Source organism: Bufo bufo, chromosome 2 (assembly GCF_905171765.1).
Source record: "Bufo bufo chromosome 2, aBufBuf1.1, whole genome shotgun sequence".
Classification (NCBI taxonomy): Eukaryota; Metazoa; Chordata; class Amphibia; order Anura; family Bufonidae; genus Bufo; species Bufo bufo.
The window spans coordinates 277,815,677-277,841,484 of record NC_053390.1 but is presented as its reverse complement, the minus strand read 5'-3'; the positions used below and the strand labels follow the sequence as shown (position 1 = coordinate 277,841,484).

General features: G+C 43.4%; 1 protein-coding gene across 2 annotated transcripts in view; it reads left to right on the top strand.

Moving 5' to 3' along the window:
- Positions 1-25,808, top strand: part of KIAA1671 (KIAA1671 ortholog) — a 183,304-nt gene that overhangs the window by 132,991 nt on the left and 24,505 nt on the right. For both annotated transcript variants that reach the window (XM_040416571.1, XM_040416572.1), the window contains exon 6: positions 21,888-22,009. In XM_040416571.1, the coding sequence (XP_040272505.1) occupies positions 21,888-22,009 (122 nt within the window). The remainder of the gene's footprint in view (positions 1-21,887; positions 22,010-25,808) is intronic.

Sequence of the window (25,808 nt, the reverse complement as noted above, 5' to 3'; positions counted from 1 at the left end):
GACAATTCACCTCCACCTTATGGCTACCTATATTCAATTCTCTCAGCCCGCTCAACGCGTTTCTGTCCCTTTTTTTTTAGCTGGGACTCTTCATCAGGAGCTAGGCTTAGGGTCTGAGAGGTGGTAGTCTATCTAAAGTTTGCGCCGGCGGTAGACGCTGCACGTGTCTCGTGCATCGTATCGGCACTATGATGGCCGTACGTGCCCGCCTGAACCTGCTCTTTAAATAGGGATGCACCCTGTCATGGTGAGGAACGGAGGTGCTGTCCACCCAGACCAATCTAAGGGCACGGGCATGGTCAGATCCATAACCACACCCCTGCTTCATTCTGCCGGGTCTTGATGCATTGTAGGAGGCGTTCCCCGCCGGCTGATGTACAGCACAAGAGAAAAGAGGGGGGGGGGGGACCATTAGGCGGCTACATTACATTGTCAGCAGGGTGTTGTATTCTATTGATCTGGATGGCGAGGATATAGAGAAGTATGCGACAGAGAAATTACATATCCTCATAGGAGTATTTGAGAGGGTTACTGTGTATCAGCATAACATCGTATCTTCATATCCCACTGATACAAAATATCATCATGGTTATCAATCCACAGCTGAATGTATTAATAAGGCAACTGTAGATATTCTATGACATATTACTGAGGAGGAAATTTAGGATTCTGATGAGAAATTGTCACCTGACCCCAGATGACTTGGAGACATATTTCCCAGAATCCACAATAGGGATACACGGCAGGGCACACTAGGCACCGCATGCCAGTTGCCAGACACACGAGTGCCTGTCGTATGCCCCCAGATCCACTATTTTCTTATTGATTACTCAATGAAGCACGTAAAGCTACTGAATTCATTTAGTCCCTTCGGTCTCTCAGTGTTAAGACGAAAGATCCACTCCAGTTCTTTTCGGAGTACTCTCTTGTCCAGATTTTCTCCTCTTGGGGATTGGCGCACATGTTCGATACCTTGAAAGTGCATAACTTTAGTGTCACCAGCATGCACCTCCAAAATCACAGAAATATAGTGGCAAATATGGGGGAACTGCTCAAACCCCACCAAACACTGTGGCGTGTTTCTCATTGGGGGAGCAGTCCCACCGCATGTGGACCGCAGCAAACGACCATCCCCAGCAAAAAATGTGTACAATGGAGGATGCCGTCGCGGTCCACATGCACCACAAAGGCATCCTACACAAAACGGAGCATTGTGCGGATGAAAATATAATTATATAAATCACAGAAAAAAATGCACCAAACGGATATGCCACTGACTATACTGGCTGGTCATACAAGCAGATATTAAAAGCTGAGACTTTTGCCAATATATTCCTGTCAGGAACACATCGGAGCCCATCATGCACCACGTCACGGTCTCTCAGCATGGCAAGGGTCCTACCACTACGCTAACTATGGTGTGAACACTGTCATGCCGTGCAATTGGTGTGTCCCGGTTATTCCGGACATCATTTAGGTGTTCCCCATCCTGCCTCCCAGTTCGCATATTGTCTTGCCGACATATTGTACGCCACAGTCACATGTCATCAAGTATATGACCGACGTGGTTCTGCATGTAATGAATGATCGAATGTCATACGTATCCGAGGTGACTTTGCTGGTGAAAGTTTTACCTGTCTTGATGGAATTGCATGCAATACAGCCGCTGCATCTATATGTACCTTTCAGGTTGGATGTCAGCCAGGTTTGTGTTAAAGAGGACCTTTCATCTGGCAAAAAATTGTGAACTAAGTATCATGATATATACAGCGGCGCCCCCAGGGATCTCACTGCACTTCTATTATCCCTGGGCGCCGCTCCGTTCTCCCGCTATGTCCTCCGGTATGTTCGGTCACTTGGTTATAGTAGGAGGAGACTGCCCTTGTTCGCCTGGGAGTCTCCTTCTCCCAGGCGGTAGCGCTGGCCAATCGCAGCGCAGAGCTCACAGCATGGGAGAAAAAAAACTTCCAGGCTGTGAGCTCTGCGCTGCGATTGGCCAGCGCTACAGCCTAGGAGAAGAAGACTCCCAGGAGAACAAGGGCAGTCTCCTCCTACTATAACCAAGTGACCGAACATACCGGAGGACATAGCGGGAGAACGGAGTGGCGCCCAGGGATAATAGTAAGTGCAGTGAGATCCCCGGTCGCCACTCTACAGATCATGACACTTAGTTCAGAATTTTTTGCCAGATGAAAGGCCCTCTTTAATGTGGGTGTGAGATAGACTGGTTCACAGCTATCTTTGAGGTTCCTCCCTCCGGATGACATGCGGAGAGACAGATCCGTTCTTGCAATGCATTTGTAAGACGGATCCGCATCCGGATCTGTCTACAAATACTGTCCGTTTGCATGCAGATTGCCGGATCACTCTGCCGCAAGTGTGAAAGTAGCCTTAGACTCCTTGGCACGGGAGGGTTTTTATGAAGATTGATGCAATTCTGTTTTTTCAGTAAATGAACATTTATCGTTTCTGCTTCCAGACACACATTTGCACATTCACCTTAATAGGCACATTTCTCACTAAACAAACCCCAGTATGTTCTAAAATTAGAGTCCTCATTGTACACCCAAAGAACCGAGAAACCACATCTTTTGGTAGAGAAATTATACTTGCAAATGGACTTCAGTCTGTAATAATGTCCAACCAGTCTGTTGTAAATAGATATAGCGGGATCATCAGTGGTACGATTGTAGAAATAGATGGGCTGCAGACAGGTTATTATCGAGTCATAGAGTGTCATTGTCTACTGTGGCACATTACATTGTGCAAAATCCAGATAATACATTTTACAAGATCACAGAATGTAGCATTCAGTGAATAAATATAGATACAGAGTTAACTAGTTACAGTAGGATCAATGGTGGAAGAAGATGTAGATCTCAGAGCAGGTTGGGAAATGTCATTAATGTTGGACAAGGCAAACCAGTCTAGTCATGTAGTGCTAACATTTTGGCTACCTTCATTTCTATATGCATGTACAGTTTTACTACTCTGTAGGAAAGCTGACCAACCATCCATGTGGGAAGCGTAATGGCGGTTCATTGGTCGTCATCCAGTTTTCTTGGAAACTGATGTAGCTCCAGATATTCAGTTGTCTTGTCAGAAACTACTCTAGGGCTTACAATAATTGTACATTTTTCTTATTTCAGGCTTTTTAATTACAAGACTCAGTGAAAGGTGTTCCACATTGATCTTATTGATCTATACGTAAAGTGCTTTTGGAATATTCTGTATTACTCAGGAAATAAAACGTACAGCAGAAGGAAAGAATTGAGTGAATTTTATGGGAGCTAGAAACCCGTCCCAGACTGTGCCCAACATAAAGTAGAATACAAAATGATTTCCTCAGCTGTCAACACCTTGCGGATACACAGCCTTAGAATAGCCCCCTGCGGGAAGACTAATAAATCTTTGGTGTTTTCAAAGTCTTATCTAATGGCAAAACTACAGTGAATTGAAGCAGCAAAATTTGCATCCGCATTTTGTGCACACTTGTAGATCATGTAATGTGAATGGTTTATGATGTCAGCGCTGGAAGTATCTTGTAATCTATTATTTATTGCTCTTCAGGACACTCCAGTAAAGCTACATTTGGAGTTTATATGTAGTGGAATACATTTATTTCCTGTGGTATGGCTATGTGATGCTTACTGATGTGCAAGAATGTTGCCTATTGCTGTTCTCAGCCTGGTTAGATTGATTTGTACATAAAAGTCTTATTTACTCAGGAATTAGGTGGTGGGAAGGTAATTTTCGGTACTGGCCATTACCAGGAGAATTGTGCCTAGAATGTTTGGGCTCGTAGCAGATTCCTCAGAGGTACATGACCAGAAGCCAGCCATCTTCACAGCATGCTTGTGCAGCACGCCAGACCTGCAGGGTATTGCGATTGTGAGGTCACGGTTAATGGCAAGCGAGGGTTACTCACAGTTCTGTAGGAAAACCCTGGGCAGGCGTACAGCAGTGAAGGAGAGGCTGGCACAGGAGTCCTCTGGGGCACACTCTGTATTTAGGGACCAGGCCTGGTGGTGGATGAAGTGCCCTGGATGTTGCAGGTGTTTTATGTGCCTGGGGCAAGGTCCCTTTAAGATTCGTGACGCCAGTGCTTGTAACGGTGGCACACCGATTTATAGTTGTAATAAGTGAGGTACACAGATGGTATGGTGAACCAAACTTTGCTTTACTGGAAACAGTTCAACTTTGTACAATTCAGGTTCAGTTCCACATTGCAGCAAAAACGATTAGCAGGCTTTTTTTAAATGGCAGATAATGTTCTTTGCAAGATACTCAGAGGGTAAAATCAACACTCCAGACCAGGCTGCACTATTCCTCAGCTGTTCTGGCTGGCTATATTCCAAGGCCCATATGCCCTAATGCTGGCTTTTATCCTTGGTAAACAATCTTCCTCAGGTATATATCCCTTGCTTTAATTTAATGATTCTTCTGCCCTTCAGCTTACTTGTTTAGCTGAAACACTGGCTCTGCTTGGCTTGTGGGAATTGTAGGTTTCTCCCAGGAGGCAAACTCTTCTCTTGGGGTGAATCTTCTGAGCTAACAGAGGCTCAGGAACTTCAGGCAGGCTAGACTGCACTACTAGCCACCTGGAATGTACTACCTCTCCCCTGTCTGGGCCTACCTATATATACTCAGGGCTCTCTAGCTCCCTCTAATGTCTAGGAGGCTAAACTACACCCTAACAGGCCTGACACCCAGATAACACAGGGAAATGAACATACCACATCACATTAATACAATAGACATATTAACCCTTGTGTAGTGCCCACCTTTACCTAGTGGGACACTACACTTGGAACCCATGTCCGCCACCTCAACAACCCTAGCCCCCAGAAAACCGACACAGAGCACTTTAAAAAATTGTCCCACAAATCCAATTTATTTCCCGAGGCATGGCTATGTGATGCTTACTGAAGTGCAAGAATGTTGCCTATTGCTGATGTCAGCCTGGTTAGATTGGTTTGTACATAAAAGTCTTATTTGCTCAGGAATTAGGTGGTGGGAAAGGGATTTCGGTACTGGCCATTACCAGGAGAGCTGTGCCTAGAACGGGGATCAGCAACCTCCGGCACTCCAGCTGTTCTAAAACTACAACTCCCAGAATCCTCCTTTCACTTCTGTGGGAGTTACCAGAGCAGCAGAGTAAGTTTGCATGCTGAGAGTTGTAGTTTCACAGCAGCTGGAGTGCCGAAGGTTGCTGATCCCTGGCCTAGAATGTTTGGGCTCATAGGAGATTCCTCAGAGTTACATGACCAGAAGCCAGCCGTCTCCACAGTATGCTTGGAACCCATGTCTGCCACCTCAACAACCCTAACCCCCAGGAAACGCCCACAGAGCACCTTATAAAATGATCCCACAACACCCCAAGCCACATTTATTTCCTGTGGCATGGCTATGTGATGCTTACTGATGTGCAAGAGTGTTGCCTATTGCTGCTCTGTCTGTTTAGATTGTTTTGTATGTAAAAGTCCTATTTACTCAGGAATTAGGTGGTAGAAAGGTGTTTTTAGTACTGACCATAACGAGGAGAGTTGTGCCTAGAATGTTTGGGCTCATAGATTCCTCAGGGGTACATGACTAGGAGCCTCCCATCTCCACAGTATGCTCAGAACCCATGTCCGCCATCCCAATAACCCTAACCCCCAGAAAACACACACAGAATACCTTATAAAATGGTCCCAAAACCCCTGAAACCCAATGTCCTAAGCTCTTCCTTTCACCACCCACTGTCTGTGTCACACAACCTTGTGATGTCATACCCCCAGCAGCCGATATACTCTACCTTTTTTATTACCAGTAGGCAAATAAGATATACTTTAAAGGGGTTGTCCCAATAAGTCAACTTATCCCCTATCCGCAGGACGGGACGTAAGTGTCTAATTGGCAGGATTCTGATAGCTGGGGCCCCATCAATCACGATAATGGAGGTCTGTGTGTGCTTCTGCTCCATTCAGCTCTGTATAGAGTTGAGTAGAGTGGTGGAAATGGATAGAGGATAAATTGTGTTAATTGGACCACTTATTTAAATAATAAGTTCCTGCTTAATTGTTGGTTCTGTTTAAAGTGGTTTTCCCACAATAAACACTTTCCCCTACCTCCAGGATAGAGGTTTCTGATCGATAGGGGGTTTAGACGCCCCCCCCCCCCCCCGCCCAATGTTCTCCTATTATACTGCTGCATTATTCAAGTATATGGGACAGCCAGAGGTAGCCAATTGCTGTACTCGTCCAATATAACATGCCAATCATATGGTTATGTGTAGTGCCCCATGCTGTCTCTATCAAAGTCACACGGTCTGGCTAGTCTGACAAGTTATTAGTTGATCTTGTAGCCAAAATGTGCAAGCTCACAATCCGTGTCAATGGTCCTCATTGTGTTACAAGTCCCTGCACTAAAAGTGATTCACTGAAAAAGAAATGTGAATAGCAGTTCATCAGTATTTTACTTCTGTACAGCCTACGTCATGTAATATTAGGGCCCCTGTTTGCATCCTGCTGGGGACTGGTGTTTTAACCATGTGTCAGTAATTATGACCTTGGATGTTTTTATTTTTTTATTTTTTATTTCAGTGAATTACTTGGGAACATAGACGAAAGTAAATTAAAGTGATTTGGCGCCTGTGTGGTGGATCTGATGGACGCTGCTTTCTGAGCTCATCAGATCCACTGCACAGGCACCGAGTTACTAAGCCAGCTCGGCACTTGAGCAATGGATCTTCTGTTGCTTCCCAAGCTCAGGAAGCAGTATGCGATTCAGTGTGCAAACGCATAGTCACTGAGCCTCAGAGCTGCCTCGAGAACACATGCTAGACAAGATGTCTAGCCGTGTTACTCAAAGGGGAGGTGGGAGTACAGAGAGCACAGGAGTGTTGCACTAGTGGTGCTCCTAGCACTATAGGTAGCTCCTTGGTGCTCCAAATAGGTAATTTGTATAAATATAAAAATGACTATATCTCGTCATGTTTTACCTCTAGAGAGAAAATAAATACAGTCCTGATCAAAAGTTTAGGACCACACATCCAAAAAAAACTAAACACCCCCCCCCCCCCAAAACAGAAATCCAACTTCCAAACATGAACTCAGTAATGAGTAGCTCCGCCGTTATTGTTTATCACTTCAAAATTTGTTTCGGCATGCTTGATGCAAGCGTTTCCATGAGGTGAGTGGGAACATTTCTCCAAGTGGTGAAGACGGCCGCACGAAGGCCATCTACTGTCTGGAACTGTTGTCCATTTTTGTAAACTACCCTTGCCATCCATCCCCAAAGGTTCTCAATTGGATTTAGATCAGAGGAACATGCAGGATGGGCCAAAAGAGTGATGTTATTCTCCTGGAAGAAGTCCCTTGTCCTGCGGGCATTGTGTACTGTAGCGTTGTCCTGTTGAAAAACCCAGTCGTTACCACACAGACGAGGGCCCTCAGTCATGAGGAATTCTCTCTGCAACATCTGGACATAGCCAGCGGCCGTTTGACACCCCTGCACTTCCTGAAGCTCCATTGTTCCACTGAAGGAAAAAGCACCCCAGACCATTATGGTGCCCCCTCCACTGTGGAGCATAGAAAACATCTCAGGTGGGATCTGCTTGTCATGCCAGTAACATTGGAAACCATCAGGACCATCAAGGTTAATTTTTTTCTCATCAGAGAATAATTTTTTTTTCCACCTTTGAATGTCCCATGTTTGGTGCTCTCTTGCAAAGTCCAAACGAGCAGTTCTGTGGTGTTCAAGGAGACGAGGTCTTTGAAGACGTTTTTTGTTTTTGAAGCCCTTCAGTCTCAGATGCCGTCTGATGGTTATGGGGCTGCAGTCAGCGCCAGTAAGGGCCTTAATTTGGGTCGAAGATCGTCCAGTGTCTTGACGGACAGCCAATTGGATCCTCCGGCTCAGTGCTGATGAAATTTTTTACGGTCTTCCACTTGACTTTTTTTTTGTTTCATAACCCTCAGGATCATTTAAGAAATTCCAAATGACTGTCTTACTGCGTCCCACCTCAGCAGCAATGGTGCGCTGTGAGAGACGCTGCTTATGCAGTTCAACAACCCGACCACGTTCAAAAAGGGAGAGTTTTTTTGCCTTTGCCATCACAACGTATGACGACCTGACAGAAAATGACAATGAATCCACATCTTTGCACAGATTTGGCCTTTTAAAGGCATGTGGTCCTAAAATTTCGATCAGCTGAAAAAACAGCCTGTTTCAGTTTAATCGTTATTTTCAATTAATTCAATGCTCAAAAAATGTTTTTGTCTCACTCTCATTTCTTCTTGTTGCATGTTGAAGCTCTACTTGGAACCTTGTTAAGATCCAACAATGTAAAATATGATTTTTTGCCATTTTTCAAGTGGTCTTAAACTTTTGATCAGGACTGTATATAGTTTTACTCAGCATGATCAACCCTAACAGGCAAAATGACTGGTTTAATAGGGTTGATCATGTTGACAGATGCTCTGTAAGGCTGTATTCAGAATAGCCGACAGCTCACTGACCCATTCATTTCTGTTGGGTCATCATGCACATGGCATTTTTTTTTTTTTTTTAAAGGAGCTGTGTCCCCAATCCACAAATCTCAGAACAAGTCCTATTTTTGTCGTATTTACAAATGACAATTGACGGGAGTGAGAAAAAATGCACATAGATATGGCCATGCACAGGAGTGTTGTTGCAGTCAAAAGGAGGGTTCCCATTTTCAATACACAGTTGATGAGCGCTGATGTTTTGTTCTTACTATGACAGTGTTTCCCCTAGAGTACTACAGTATATTCCTGGATGCATATTTGTCTTGTTTCTTCCAACGTGACCATATATAGTAGCAGGTGTATATTACCCGGCATATCCTTGGCTCTTTGGTTGCTCAGCAACTGTGTTCATCTCTGGAATGATAAAATATAATCCATCACAATATGCTTGATGGTTACTACAACACTGCTGTTTCATGGGTAAAAATACACCAAGCAATAAATATTCGGGAGCAACGAAAATTGCTGAATGAAAGGGGTTGTCTCGCTGTTCGGATAGACCGTCAATATTAGATTGGTGTGTGTCCAAGTAAAAACCATATAATTCCTTTAATTCACTGTAGAAGTCTTTACAGCCACTCTTTGCATATATTGGTGGTTAGCTTGTTAAACTGTCCATAATCTCATCTATGTGGAAAACCTAAGTGACCTCTGTCACCTTCAATGTCACCCGAGATGTGTCCCCCAACACTTAAATAATGTGCCTTTTCCGCCAACCTCATAGGATTTTTGGATTGACGGTTAGCTTATGGAAGCTAATGCATACTGTATATGTTTTTAGACTATAGTGTCCTTGACTTTTCCATGAGGGGGAGAATTTCAGTACTTAAAATGGCAGGTAGGTGCACTTTCAGTCCATAGCATGTAGTTTCACTCCGTATACACCCACCTAGGAGAGAAATCTTCACGCCCTTAAATGCACCTATCTGGCTGTGACACAGTGGGCTCCTTGAATTGCACGGCCCACGTCCAAACCTATGTGCCGCGCAGAGCCTTTATTTGTCAGCTGTGACTCATGCTTCAGATTCTTTTAAAATCCCTGTAAGCTACTGAGCAGGCAAAAAAAAAAGTGACATAATTACTCCATTAACCTTTCTTTTTTAGTACTTACTGAACTAAAAGAGCAAAGGTGACAAATAACACTGACATTACCGAACAATATACTTTCTGGGAAATCAATCCTATCTTTTAAAGCAAAAAAGGGCAATAAAATATATATGTTTGTTTTTGTTTTCTCATATGACAAAGTTAATACCGGTTTATGTCTCCCGATACCCGGGCTGATGATCGGGAACGACAGCCTCCTGGGAGCTCACCATGCACAGCGCTTGGTATTACAGCTCAGCCCTGTTGACTTGAATGAGGCTGAGCCCCAGCTAGGCCATGAGACGGATCTACGGTGACATGACATGGCCTAGGAAGAGGTCGTGTCGCTCACAGAGTGCCTGGCCTCTTCTTACAGCTGATCAGGGGGGGTCCTGGGGGTCCAGATGATAAGTCTTGAATATTCATTTCCATATAACCCCTTTAACAACCGTTCAGTGAACAATCGCCTCATGAACAGTTGTTCTGCCGACATAGGCATACACATTTACTCCATGTTGGTTATTGCAGTCCAAGGATGAAGATCCAGGTGAAGAATGAAGATCTTTCTGGGAACGTTCACAGAAAGATTGTTCATTGACTAGCAACTATGGGATAAAAATTTTAAACATGACCAACTTCTTTCCAGACGAGGGCATTCCTCCACTGGTTGGAATAAATTATCTTGTGTTATTAAATCAAATCAGAGCCCCAGAATCCTAGAAATGTCAAAAATCCTTATTTAATTAGACTCTGTTACCAAACTAGGCATCACACCATATTAACGTTGTTTGTCAGAGTTATGGTAATTGAGAATGTTCCTCAGTAGATCCTATACTCACCTGTTACTTCCCCACCATTGCCAGCCCCACAGCCATGGTCCTTCTTCCCATGTCTGCATACAAAGATGCAGTGGTGACATAGAGGAATATGTATGTTACTGCTGCAGCCAGTCACTGGCCTCAGCACTCTCATGTGTATACTGCTAAGGCCAGTGATTAGCTACAGCAGCTATGTGTTGTATGCCAGTACATCAAAGCTGCAGCCTTGTTTATGAGAACGAAGAGGCGGACCGGAGCTTCAGGGTAGAAAGTGACAGAAGTAACAGGAGTACAGGATGATTGTTTATTTCATAACATTAACTGGCATGGGTCATATTTTCAGTTAAAGGTGTTGAACCTGGACTTATCCCCATCTTCACCCCTCTGTCCTCCGTGGTATGAGCATCAGAGCATTTAATGCTCCGATGCTCTCCTTTGCCCTGCGCAGAATTGCGCAGGGCAAAGGCATTTTCTTAATTTTTTTATAGAGTCGGTGACGTACCGGGCTCTCCATAGGGACTGCTAGGTGGAGGCTTCCGCCCAGCTATGAGCCCTGTGATGTCACTGGCACTAATGGGCGGGCTTAGACAGAGCTAAAGCCGCCCATCAGAGCTGGTGACGTCACCGGGAACACTGCTGGGTGGAAGCCTCCACCTAGTAGTGTGCCATTTTAAACAAAAAAGCCCTTGTCCTCCTCGATATAGTGCAGGGCAAGGAAGAGTACCAGAGCATGAAATATCAGGGGGGCCAGAGGGGTGAAGATGGGCATATGTTCGGGTTCAGCTCTGAACATCCTCCTTTAAGGGGTACCTGATGGTGACTTTGATTTCTTTGAGGAGTAACTGGCAGTATAGGTTTTGACTCATTTCACTGTCATTCTGTTGGTTCTGTACCATATATTTGCATATAGTAAAAAGATGAATGTACTCTCCGGGTAAAGAACGTAGTTACAAAAGTAAACATGTTTCCAGTTTGCTGATGGAAGTCTGGCACTAATCCAATTCTTCATAATAAATCTAATCAAGTTTCTTAATGAACCCACTTCCAATTTTACTCCTAGAACTGGATTCTGTATAATCTTCTTGGATCATAATTACTCCTTTGAGTAATTTGGTCTTGCCTTCACTATATATAGTGCATTTGGAAAGTCTTCAGATCATTTCACTCTTTCCCCATTTTGTTGCGGCGATATGCTAAAATAAAAAAAAAGTAAATTATTTCCCATCAGTCTGCACTCAATACCCCATAATGAGAAAGTGAGAACAACATTTTAGAAATGTTTGCAAATTTATTAAAAAGGAAAAACTAAAATTTTTCATGGCTGTAAGTATTCAGAGTTTCAGATCCTTTGCTATGGCGCTTGAAATTTTAGCTCGGGGCTTTTTATTTCTCTTGATCGTCTTTAAGATGTATCTACACCTTGATTGGCATCCACCTGTGGTAAATTGATTGGACATGATTTGGAAAGACACAGCCCTGTCTATATAAGGTCTCACGGCTGACAATGCGTATCAGAGCAAAAACCAAGCCATGAAGAGGAAAGAGCTTGTCTGATGAAACCAATAATGAACTTTTTGGCCTCAATTCTAAGGCCTCTTTCATACGGTCGAGATTTCCGCGCGGGTGCAATGCGTGACGTGAACGCATTGCACCCGCACTGAATCCGGACCCATTCATTTCTATGGGGCTGTGCACATGAGTGGTGATTTTCACGCATCACTTGTGCGTTGCGTGAAAATCGCAGCATGCTCCTCTTTGTGCGTTTTTCACGTAACGCAGGCCCCATAGAAATGAATGGGGTTGCGCGAAAATCGCAAGCATCCGCAAGCAAGTGGTGCAATTTTCACGCAGGGTTGCTAAGAGACGATCGGGATGGGGACCCGATCATTATTATTTTCCCTAATAACATGGTTATAAGGGAAAATAATAGCATTCTGAATACAGAATGCATAGTACAATAGGGCTGGAGGGGCTAAAAAAAATAAATAAAAAATTTAACTCACCTTAATCCACTTGTTCGCGCAGCCGGCATCTCTTCTGTCTTCATCTGTGAGGAAAAGGACCTTTGAAGACGTCACTAGGCTCATCACATGATCCATCACCATGGTGATGGATCATGTGAATGACCATGTGAAGAGCGTAGTGACATCATCAAAGGTCCTTTTCCTCACAGATGAAGACAGAAGAGATGACGGCTGCGCGAACAAGTGGATTAAGGTGAGTTAACTTATTTTTAATTTTTTTTAACCCCTCCAGCCCTATTGTACTATGCATTCTGTATTCAGAATGCTATTATTTTCCCTTATAACCATGTTATAAGGGGAAATAATACAATCTACACTACAACTAACCCAAACCTGAACTTCTGTGAAGAAGTCCGGGTCTGGGTACCACATTCAGTTTTTTATCACGCGCGTGCAAAACACATTGCACCCGCGCGATAAAAACAGAACAACGGAACGCAATCGCAGATAAAACTGACTGCAATTGGGTACCTACTCGCGCGGGTTTGCCGCAATGCTCCAGGACGCATCCGGACCTAATCCGGACACGCTTGTGTGAAAGAGGCCTAAGGATACTTTCACACTAGCGTTATTCTTTTCCGGCACTGCGTTCCCTCCTAGGGGCTCAATACCAGAAAAGAACTGATCAGTTTTATCCCCATGCATTCTGAATGAAGAGCAATCCGTTCAGGATGCATCAGGATGTCTTCAGTTCAGTCTTTTTGCATGCTGCGGTTTTACCTCCGTCCAAAATTCTGGAACATTTGCCGGAATGCCGGCATTTTTTCCCATTGAAATGCATTAATGCCGGATCCGTTTTTCTGGATGACACCAGAGAGATGGATCTGGCATTTCAATGCATTTGTCAGACGGATCAGGATCCGTCTGACAAATGCCATCATTTTGCATACATTTTGACGGATCCTGCAGGCAGTTCCGGCGGCGCAACTGCCTGCCGGACTCCTTTGCCGCAAGTGTAAAAGTACCCTAAGCATCATGTTTGGAGGAAACCCAGCACTACCCAATACTTATCCCTACAGTGAGGCATTGTGGTGGCAGCATCATGCTGTGGAGTGTTTTTCACCAGCTGGGACAGGGAGACTGGTCAGAGTTGAGGGAAAGCTGAATGGAGCAAAGTACAGAGATATTCTCTATGGAAACCTGATCTAGATTGCCCTGGAACTCCGTCTGGGACAAAGGTTCACCTTCCAACAAGACATTGACCCTAAACACACAGTCAAGACAACACAGGAGTGGCTTAGGCTACTTTCACACTTGCGTTTGGTGTGGATCCGTCATGGATCTGCACAAACGCATCCGTTCAAATAATACAACCGCATGTATCCGTTTAGAACGGATCCGTTTGTATTCTCTTTAACATAGCTAAAACGGATACGTCTTGAACACGATTGAAAGTCAATGGGGGACAGATCCGTTTTCTATTGTGTCAGTGAAAACGGATCTGTCCCCATTGACTTACATTGTGTGTCAGGGCGGATCAGTTTGGCTCAGTTTCGTCAGACGGACACCAAAACGCTGCAAGCAGCGTTTTGGTGTCCGCCTCCAAAGCGGAATGGAGGCGGAACGGAGCCAAACTGATGCATTTTGAGCGGATCCTTATCCATTCAGAATGCATTAAGGGCAAAACTGATCCGTTTTGGACCGCTTTTGAGAGCCCTGTGTGAAAGACGTCAGTGTGAAAGTAGCCTTAGGGACAACTCTGTAAATGTCTTTGAGTGGTCCAGCCAGAGCCCTGACTTGAACTCAATCAAACATCTCTAAAGAGATCTGAAAATGACTGTCCACTGATGCCCCCATGCAACCTGAGAGAGCTTGAGAGGATTTGCAGAGAAGAATGGCAGAAAATCCCCAAATCCTGGTGTATATACCTTGTAGCATCATACCCAAAAAGACTGGAGGCTGTAAACACTGCCAAAGATGCTTCAACTAAGTACTGAGTAAAGGGTCTGAATACTTACGTCAATGCAAGTTTTTTTTTTTTTTTTTTTTTTTTTTTTTAAATCTCAGAAAAAAATAATAATGCACTAACACAATAGATGCAAGCACCGTATATAGACCAAGCCCTCACTCTGATATAATAAAATCTGAGACTCTTAGCCAATATATTTTGATCAAAACACATCTGTGCCCACCTACCCCCGCCAAGGTGGTCTCAGTCAGGCAGGTGTTACGCTAAACCTACCTATGCCATTGGGCATTTATGTTCAGGAGCGCAGACTCTGCACGTATAGTGTGCTGCTCCTAGTTACCTCTATGTGTATCCAGCAACCGATGATAGGAGGAGCACACACAGCTATACCACCTAATCAGGGCAGTCTGTTTGATAGGAAGGCCAAAAGGGCACAGGAATGCTACTCACAGGATAAAATAGGAGCACATTCACACTTGAAGGTGCCACTCCCTCAAGCATACACTACAAACTAAACAAAAATCATAGAAAAAAAGATAAAAAAACAAAGATAAAAAAATCCTGCACGATATGGTAAATAACTATGCAGATGTCCATGGCTACATTTATGAAAAAATCTAAGAAAAAAATAATAATGCGCTAACACAATAGATGCAAGCACCATATATAGACTAAGGCTATTTTCACACTCGCGTTTTGGGCGGACCCGTCATGGATCTGCAAAAAACGGATCCGTTACAATAATACAACCGCATGCATCCGTCATGAACGGATCCGGTTGTATTATGTCTTCTATAGCCAAGACGGATCTGTCATGAACTCCATTGAAAGTCAATGGGGGACGAATCCGTTTTCTATTGTCAGAAAACGGATACGTCCCCATTGACTTACATTGTGTGCCAGGACGGATCCATTTGGCTCAGTTTCGTTAAGCGGACAGCAAAACGCTGCAGGCAGCGTTTTGGTGTCCGCCTCCAGAGCGGAATGGAGACTGAACGGAGGCAAACTGATGCATTCTGAGCGATCCGCTTTTCCATTCAGAATGCATTAAGGCAAAACTCATCCGTTTTGGACCGCTTGTGAGAGCCCTGAACGGATCTCGCAAACGGAAAGCAAAAACGCGAGTGTGAAAGTAGCCTAAGACCTCATTTTGATATAATAAAATCTGAGACTCTTAGCCAATATATTTTGATCAAAACACATCTGTGCCCACCTACCACCGATAAGGTGGTCTCAGTCAGGGAGGTTCTACGTTAAACCTACCTATGCTGTTGGGCATCTGTGTTCAGGAGCGCAGACTCTGCACAGGATTTTAGTTTTTACTTTTCAGTAAATTAGCAAAGATTTCTAACATTCTGTTTTTACTTTGTCATTATGGGGTATTGGGTACAGAATGATGGAGAAAAATGTGAACTTTTTTTATTTTAGCACAAGGCTGCGACAACAAAATGTGAAAAAAGTGAAAGCGTCTGATGCCTTTCTGAATGCACTGTAGACAGGACAGCCTAGAAATTCTAGAAAGAAAGCTTTTTAGATTTTATTTTAAGCATAACAGAAATGCATACATTATTTTTAAAGGCTGAAAGACTTTATCTGCTCCAAAACCTCCTTAGGCTACTTTCACACTGGCGTTTCTGGGTCCGCCTGTGAGATCCGTTTCAGGGCTCTCACAAGCGGCCCAAAAGGGATCAGTTTAGCCCCAATGCATTCTGAATGGATAAGGATCCGTTCAGAATGCATCAGTTTGCCTCCGTTCAGCCTCCATTCCGCTCTGGAGGCGGACACCAAAATGCTGCTTGCAGCGTTTTGATGTACGTCTGACGAAACTGAGCCAAACGGAACTGTCCTGACACACAATGTAAGTCAAGGGGGACAGATCCGTCTGTGCAGATACAAGACGGATCCGCACCTAACGCAGGTGTGAAAGTAGCCTTAGTATATTAATAGTAATTGTAACAAGAATACAGTAAAATAAGTTTTCACCTCTATGTATCAAATACATGATTTGGAATTATAATAAATGCCAGGCCTCATTGGACATGATGTATGAGTACGACATGTTAGCACATAGCTGAGGTAAGCAGAAGTGAATACCTGAGGACAGAACAGAGTGCCCCCCGGGCTGTTTGTGCGCTATGTTGATGTTGCTGAGGAACAGGTTGTTGTAGGTAGACGGTCCGTGGAGTTGCTATGCAGGCTGAAGGCCTACTTTTTGTTTCTGTCAAAGCCCTTATTTTTGTATGTGAGGCAGCAGCTAAATGTCAATAAGTGCTCATATCCATGGTATGCATCTGCTATAAATATAATGATGCATTTGATATGTGTAATTCACCCTTTAATGTTTCAGCTGTGGGAGGTTCTTATGCTTTCCCGTAATTGTAGACATCTTTCATCTGGCCACAAATAATCAAATTCTGACACTCTGTTGTCTGGTTTGTGCACTCTGAGCTATATATGTGGCCAGGAGCAAATAGGTTTCATAAAAAATTAAAAACTCTATCGTTTCTAGTACCTATTCTTGTCTACAGGATGCAGTATTCTAATACCTGAAGGGTTAACCTCTCTCCATATGGATTTAACCAGTTGAGGTCTACTCTGTTACACGGTTAAAATAATATATAAGTCCATCAACCAAGGGATGGGTGGGGACGTGAATCCCAGACCTTCTTGTTACAATGAAGATATACTACAATGAGTGATTCTTGATCTGGGTATTTATCACCTCTAGGCCCCTTAATCACTAGCGTCAAATTTATAAATCTGGTTAAAAGAAATCCAAAAAAAAATGGCAAACTGACAACCAGCCTAAGGCCCCTTGCAGACGGGCGAGTATTTCTTGCGGATGCAATGCGTGATGCGCCCGCAATGAATCCTGACCCGTTCATTTCAATGGGTCTGTGTACATGAGCGTTGGTTTTCATGCATCACTTATGTGTTGCATGAAAATCGCAGCATGTTCTATATTCTGCATTTTTCACGCAACGCTGGCCCCATAGAAGTGAATGGGGCTGCGTGAAAATCGCATCGCATCCGCAAGCAAGTGCGGATGCAATGCATTTTTCACAAATGGTTACTAAGAGATGTTTGTATACCATCAGTTTTTTTATCACGCGCGTGAAAAACGCATCAATGCTCATTGCACCTGTGAGATAAAAACTGAACAACTAAACGCGATCACAGACAAAACTGAATGAACTTGCATGCAAAATCACGCATTTTTCACTGAGCGCATCCGCAACGCATCTGGACCTAATCCGCTCATGCTCGACTGCAAGGGGCCTAAGGCCCCTTTCACACGGGCGAGTTTTCAGCGCGGGTGCAATGCGTGAGTTGAACGCATTGCACCTGCACTGAATACGGACCCATTCATTTCTATGGGGCTGTGCACATGAGCGGTGATTTTCACGCATCACTTGTGCGTTGCGTGAAAATCTCAGCAAGCTCTATTTTGTGCGTTTTTCACGCAAATCAGGCCCCATAGAAGTGAATGGAGCTGCGTGAAAATCGCAAGCATCCGCATGCAAGTGCGGATGTTGTGCGATTTTCACGCACGGTTGCTAGGAGACAATCGGGATGGGGACCCGATCATTATTATTTTCCCTTATAACATGGTTATAAGGGAAAATAATAGCATTCTGAATACAGAATGCATAGTACAATAGGGCTTGGAGGGGTTAAAAAAATAAAAATAAATTTAACTCACCTTAATCCACTTTTTCGCGCAGCTGGCATCTCTTCTGTCTTCATCTATGAGGAAAAGGACCTTTGATGACGTCACTATGCTCATCACATGGTCCATCTCATGTTCCATCACCATGGTGATGGATCATGTGATGGACCATGTGACGAACGCAGTGACGTCATCAAAAGTCCTATTCCTCACAGATGAAGACAGAAGGAGATGCCGGGCTGCGCGAGCAAGTGGATTAAGGCGAGTTAAATTATTTTTTTATTTTTTTTTAACCCCTCCAGCGCTATTTTAATATGCATTCTGTATTCAGAATGCTATTATTTCCCCTTATAACCAAGCACGGAACGGAACAAGTACAGAAGCACTACGGAGTGCTTTCTGAGGTTCCGTTCTGTGCCTCCGCACCGCAAAAAGATAGAACATGCTCTATCTTTTTGCGGATCGGAGGGATCACGGACCCATTCAAGTGAATGGATCTGCGATCCCCATGCGCCTGCCCCACAGAAGGTGCCTGTGCATTGCGGTCCGCAATCTGCGGTTCACAGCATGGGCACGGGACACCAACGGGCGTGTGAACGAGCCCTTAGGCTACATGCACACAACCGTATGTGTTTTGCGGTCCGCAAATTGCGGATCTGCAAAAATAAAATGGATGACATCCTTATGCCATCCGTTTTTTTTTTTTTTTTTTGCGGATCCATTGTAACAATGCCTAAAATGGACAAGTATAGGACAAGTTCTATTTTTTTTTTTTGCGGGGCTACGGAACGGACATACTAATGCTTTTTTGCGGACCCATTGAAATGAATGGGTCCGCATCCTATCCGCAAAAAAACGGAACGGACACGGAAACAAACAATTCTGGACATGCGGAACGCAGTCACAGAACGGAACACCAGAAGCACTACGGAGTGCTTCTGTGGTGTTTCTTTCCATTGTTCCGCACCGCAAATAAATATGACATGTGAAGTTGAATGGGTCCGGCCTGCTGCACGGATGTTGTCCGTGCATTGGGGACCGCAATTGCGGTCCCGAATGCACGGAACGACCGCACAACAGCCGTGTGCATGAGGCCTTATGGAAAGATTTTGCAGTTGTTCTCTTTTTGACCCACTCCTGGTTTTGGCTCAAATGGCATCATGCACACGACCGTTGTTTTGGTCCGCATCCGAGCCACAGTTTTTGCGGCTTGGATGCGGACCTATTAACTTTTGTGGGGCCGCAAAAGATGCAGACAGCACTCTGTGTGCTGTCCGCATCTGTTTCTCCATTCCATAGCCCCGCAAAAAAAATAGAACATGTCCTATTCTTGTCCGTTTTGCAGACAAAAATAGGCATTTCTACAATGGGCTCGCCCGATCCGCAAATTGCGGAAGGCACACGGGCGGCTTCTGTTTTTTGCGGCCCGCAAAAAAAACTGAACGGTCGTGTGCATGAGGCCAATCACTGATGAAAATCACTGACCAATCAGTGAAATTTGAACTAGGCCTGACGCTGCATTTACACGATCCAGTGCCCAGAAAATATTCGAGAATGAACCGTTCGTTCCTGAAAATTGACTAATCGCAAGGCGATGAGATATCGCTATGGTGATGGCTCATCCCATAAAGATTCATTGTTTGCTGGCAGCAGATCTCAGGAAGACTGCCTGCCGGCAAATGATGATTTTATGTGCTGTTCATCGGGTGATCTGCTTCACATTTACCAGTTATCAGGAATGAGCATTCATATGAACTTTCTTTCCCAACAATATGCCTGTGTAAAAAGGCTTTCTCCGGTGATGACAATTGATTTCCAAGGGTTCCAGGATCCAGACCTGAGACAGTCACCAAGGTGTCTCATACACCTTTACTGACATTACAATATAAGTACCTGGCTCTGTAGAGCATTATTAGTAGATGTCATGGCTCTGTTGCCCCGCTGTGTACCCTGTTCCGGTTTTGCGCCCCTGTATGCTAATAGATGGCATCGGTACAGGGAGGAGGAGATGCCAGCTTTTCTCCCTGTATTGAGGTGATTCCCGAAGCCATGGAGCACACTTAGTAACACTGTCCTTCATCAGATGATCATTTGTTCAATGTTTGTTCAACCATCAGCATACTTCTGTCTAATGTGTAAGGTCACTTTTACTGTCATCTCAGACTTGTACATAGTCCATTGACCCAGGCATTGGGAGGGCTAGGGAATAAAGGGGACTTTTCCTAATGTTATCACCCCTCTTATCAATCAGGGAAGATAAGTTCCCCCTGATTCTAACAGTTAAGGCTGTATTACACAGCTCAATGTTGCAGAAGCTTGTTGGGAGGGAAGCGTTCCCTCCCGGCAAAAGCCTGGTTGCTAGTGGAGGAGACAGCTGCTATTACATGCAGCGATCTCCTCTACAGCATGGGAGAAGCGATCGCTAAGCTGTTTGCCGGCTGCAGATTGTTTTCAGATGCCACGATCTGCTGCCTTCAAATGATTATTTTTTAACATGTCAAAAGATTTGGACTGCTTGATCCTCAGGCAAACGGCGGCAGTATTATACTGCCAGATGATTGTTAATGAGTGATCATCTGTCGAAAAATCAACAGGTGTAATACAGGCTTTTTACTTCTAATTACACCTAATCAGGGCATTTGTGGACAGTTTACGAAACAAACGTTTACTGGCATCTGAATCATGGAGGTTTCTATCGATTTTGTACGACAAGATGTTCATGTAGACATAAGTAGTTTGTATGAACTCTGCACATACAGAACTTTGATTTTTAGGAGTTCTGTGCCTCAGGTTCTGCTTGGATCACATAAATGTGTGCACATTTTGTAAAACATTACGTTTTGAGGCAAATTTAACATTTTTTCAATTTTTTGTTGGTGCTTTCTGTTGGCGATTTCTAGATACTGCTTACAAATGTCAAGATAAATTAAAAATCCTTGCAGTATTAAAATTAGTAGTTAGTAAAAGATTCATAAAAAGAGCTCCAGTATCTAGGTCACTTTAGAAGCCTATAAACGTTATATACACAAGAGCGAGCATGTTTTAAGTTTCACATGAATGGGTTTAAACCTTGTAATTGAAGTCAATGTAATGAAGTTCTAGTCCTTACCTGTTTAATTCTTTACAGCATGTAGATGTTTTTGGCAGTGAGTTTGCAAGCTTCCAGCACTTTTTATGTTCCCATATATTCCATAGGTATGATCATAATTATATTCGATGACTGTTTTGTAGCTTTTTTGCATGAATACAGCCACTGGAAGTCATGGTCATGAGCTCTAAATAGGGTCATGGTTACATATGACTCCATTACATACTGTAAGTGTGATAAATGTTCTCAGTGCAGTCTTCTGTATGCAAATGAGACTTGAAAGGGCTTTCTGAGATTTAAATACTGATGGCCTGGATAGGTCTGATCCCGACACCCGGGACCCCCACCAATCAGCTGTTTGAGAAGGCACCGGCGCTCCTGTGAGCGCCATGGCCTTCTCCTTACTCACCAAGCACAGCAACGTACATTTGTATAAAGCCTGTGCTTGGTATCACAGCTCAGCCCCATTTACTTCTATGGAGCAGAGTTGTACCTAGGCCATGCGACCAATGAAAGTGTCGTCACAGGCCTAGGGAAAGCGGCGAGAAGGCCGCATCGCTACTGCCGCTGCCTTCTCCAACAGCTGTTCACGGACATCCCAGTTGTTGGACCCGCACCGATCAGATACTGAAAAACTATCCAGAGAATATCTCATTGGTATTTAAGTCTTGGAAAAACCCCTTTAAACTGCCCCCTTCCATTCACCATTATAATAAAGCTGTTGATGTGGTTGATGACCTGTTGTTTCATTGTATTTTCAGGATCACGTAAAGCAGTGTTTCTCCAGATCCTCCACCTCCAATAAGGACACAGATTCTCTTGTGCAAGAAACTGACAGACAGTATGGCACATGGAGTCAGGATAAGCAAAAGCCTGAGGACAGGTGAGGTGGTTTCCGGTTCATATATGGAACATTAACTGTTAGGATTGTAGGAATTGTAGAAGATCTAGACAGTACCAAGCACCGCACCATCCACTTGATAATGGCTGTGGTTGGTATTGCAGCTCGGACTCCTTCACTTGAATGGGACTGAGCTGTGCCTATGCTGCTTGACCAATGAACGTGATGTGAGTTGCCTAGGAAGAGGATGCAGCGCTCACCAGAGCACTGCTGCCTCCTCAAACAGCTGATCAGCGGGGTTGCATGGAGTCGGACCCCCATAGATCTCCTATCGATCACTTATTCAGAAGATAGGTCATCAATATCAAAATCTTGGACAACCCCTGTAATCTTTATTACAAGGTAGTAGTTTTCTTTGCAGTTTAGGCTACTTTTACATCTGTGTTTTCAATTCCGCTATTGAGATCCGTCATAGGATCTCAATAGCGGAAGAAAACGCCTCAGTTTTGTCCCCATTCATTGTCAATGGGGACGAAACTGAACTGACACAATAGAAAATGGATCCGTCCACCATTGTCTTTCAGTAGTGTTCATCACGGATCCATCATGGCTATAGAAGACATAATACAACCGGATCCGTTCATATAGTTGTATTATTGTAACAGAAGCGTTTTTGCAGATCCATGACAGATCCGCAAAAAACGCTAATGTGAATGTAGCCTTATAATATACCGGTATGTACTTTCAAGGATGAATATGTGTATGATGACGGGTGGAAATGCGTTGCGAATATTCTTGTTTTTTAGCTTTTTTCATTAAGTTCATCTTTATTCAGTTTATATTATCGTTCCTTTAAGACATGCATACTGTCAATGGCAGGTGCTTTGTGTATGTTTTTTCCCCCTGCTTTTCATACATAGGCTATTGTAGCACCAACATAAAATCAATTTTCTATTATCATCATGATTATTAAAGTTCCTTACAGGAATAAATTATTACTATTCATTGGATTAGTTACTGTAAGTATGAGGTTGTTGTTAATATTAGAGATGATCCGGAAATCTCGGACTTGAATGAGAAAAGCCTTTAGAAGCAAAGTTATAACAGTAAATATATTTACGTATGTACAGAGGTAGCGATCATTAGCTAGGAAAAAGGTGAGGAAGGTATGAAATAAAAGAATGTATACTTACCAGTTTGAACTCTCAGTGCTCCAACTCTGCCCTTCTGAAACTCCTGGCCGGACTTTGACTGCTGCGGTAATATGCTCGTATACACCATGTGACTGCTGCAACCAGTCACTGGCATCAGCTATCTCGTGCCGTGTATCACTGAGGTAAGTGATTGACTGCAGCAGTCATGTATTGTATACAGGCATGTCGCTGCTGCAGCCCAGAACTTAAGGTTATAACTGGAGCGGAGGAAGATCGAACCAATAAATATACATTATTTAATTCTTTTAGCCTCTTTCCTGCCTTTTTCCTATTATTATTATTATTATTATTATTAACTTTTAAATACCCTGTGTACTTACCTTGTTAAGTGTCAAACATCCTTGTATAGTTTATTACTGCTAAATTTCTTTGTAAAAAGCACAATTCTGAATTGGTTGACAGAAGGCTGGCATCTGTGGCTTCGCGCTGGTGGCAGCTCTAAATAATGTTATGCTTTTGTGGCAACAGGAGTGCCATAGTATTACTGAGGCTTGGCACTAGGGTCAAACCCATCTCATCTCACGGTTTACACTTGAATGAAGAATATTGGTGAATTACTTTTCATATGTGAGGCTATTCGGCTTGGCGCATTGACATTTCTTAACCTCCACATTTACTTTAAAGGTTATATATATATATATATATATATATATATATATATATAGTGCCGTAAAGAATAGAGATATACATTGTGCTGTGTGCATTCTTCCACCATCTCCTTCCCTTTCCTGTTTATGATAGTAGATGTAAGTGCTGGGGTAGGATACATTAGAATATCTTCAAATGCCTGTGTAAAGTATACAAGAACAATGGACATTAGTCATGCTGTAGGAATCCAGAAGCCTATGTTGTACCACCACAGTTCTTCTAGCCCATTTGACCCCTTTTATTTGATTAGTGACTGGCTTTTGTGTGTGCTTTGTATTAAATTACTATAATCAACTGCAGGCAGTAAACTGGCATCTTCCTGCACCCTTAGAACTGGCATCTATCTTCTCAGTGATCTGGGTACATGTCTGGCTGTAGGTTGATGCCTATAGTCCTGCTCATTAAGTCTCAAGAAAATAGATTTTGATATAATACCTTTTGTTCCTGAGCAGCATGGTTCTTACAGGTGATATTCTGCAGTTTACAGTATGAAAGCGATGCAAGTACAAGTACTCTATTGTTTGGAGCTGTTGACTCTAGTTTCAGGTCAGTACCTGGTCTGCAAATAATAGCCTATCTATAAGAGAGACTGCTGTTCAAATACAAAGCCCAATTACTATGTGCTGTACTGGCTGAACACAGTATTACTATTGCAATGCATTTCGTGGGTGATCAGGAATACTATTTTAGCAGCTATTTTGACATAGATATCTACCAGTCATGAAGGACATAATATTCGTATTATAACATTCGTATGAACGCTCGTTAGCGATCATCTTGCGGTGTAATACTGCTGCCAATTACCCAGTGAACGAGCAAACACTTGTTCATTGGGCAATCCAAATCTTTTGACAAAAAGTTATCCTTTGCAGGCGGCAGATCGTGTTGTCTAATCATGATCTTCTGCCGGCAAACCACTATACAGCATGGGTACGACTGATGGCATAGCAATTACTTCTTCCTATGCTGCGGAGGAGATCACTGCATGTAATTGTACAGTGTTAGGGTCCATTCACACTTCTGTAGTGTATTGCGGATCCGCAATACACCTGGCCGGCACCCCCCATAAAACTGCCTATTCTTGTCCGCATATTCTATTTCTTTGCAGAGCTGCGGCCCGGAATTTCGGGGCTGTGCTCCGGAAATGCGGATGCGGAGAGCACATAGTGTGCTCTCCGGATCCATTCCTGCCCCATTGAGAATAAATGGGTCTTCACCCGTTCCCGATTATTGTGGACCGGATGCGGACCCATTTGCGGACGTGTGAATGGACCCTAAATCTGCATTAACTTGCCCTGATCTTTGACGCTGAATTAAGAGATAACAGTAAAAAAAAATTTTTTCATGTTTTTTTAGAGCAGTACAATAATTTGCAGTTAGACTCGCACATGTTAAAATGAGATAGATAGGGAGATAGATAGATAGATAGATATGGAGATAGATATGGGGATAGATAGATATAGAGATGGATAGATAGATTCAGAGGTGGATAGATACAGAGATAGATGTATAGAAACGGACATAGATAGATGTAGAGATACAGACATAGATGGATAGATACGGACATAGATAGATAGATGGATAGATACGGACATAGATAGATAGATGGATAGATACGGACATAGATAGATAGATGGATAGATACGGACATAGATAGATGGATGGATAGATACGGACATAGATAGATGGATGGATAGATACAGACATAGATAGATGGATAGATACGGACATAGATAGATGGATAGATAAGGATATAGATAGATACGGACATAGATAGATGGATAGATAGATACGGACATAGATAGATGGATAGATAGATACGGACATAGATAGATGGATAGATAGATACGGACATAGATAGATGGATAGATAGATACGGACATAGATAGATAGATAGATAGATAGATAGATACGGACATAGACAGATAGATAGATAGATAGATAGATAGATACGTACATAGATAGATAGATAGATAGAT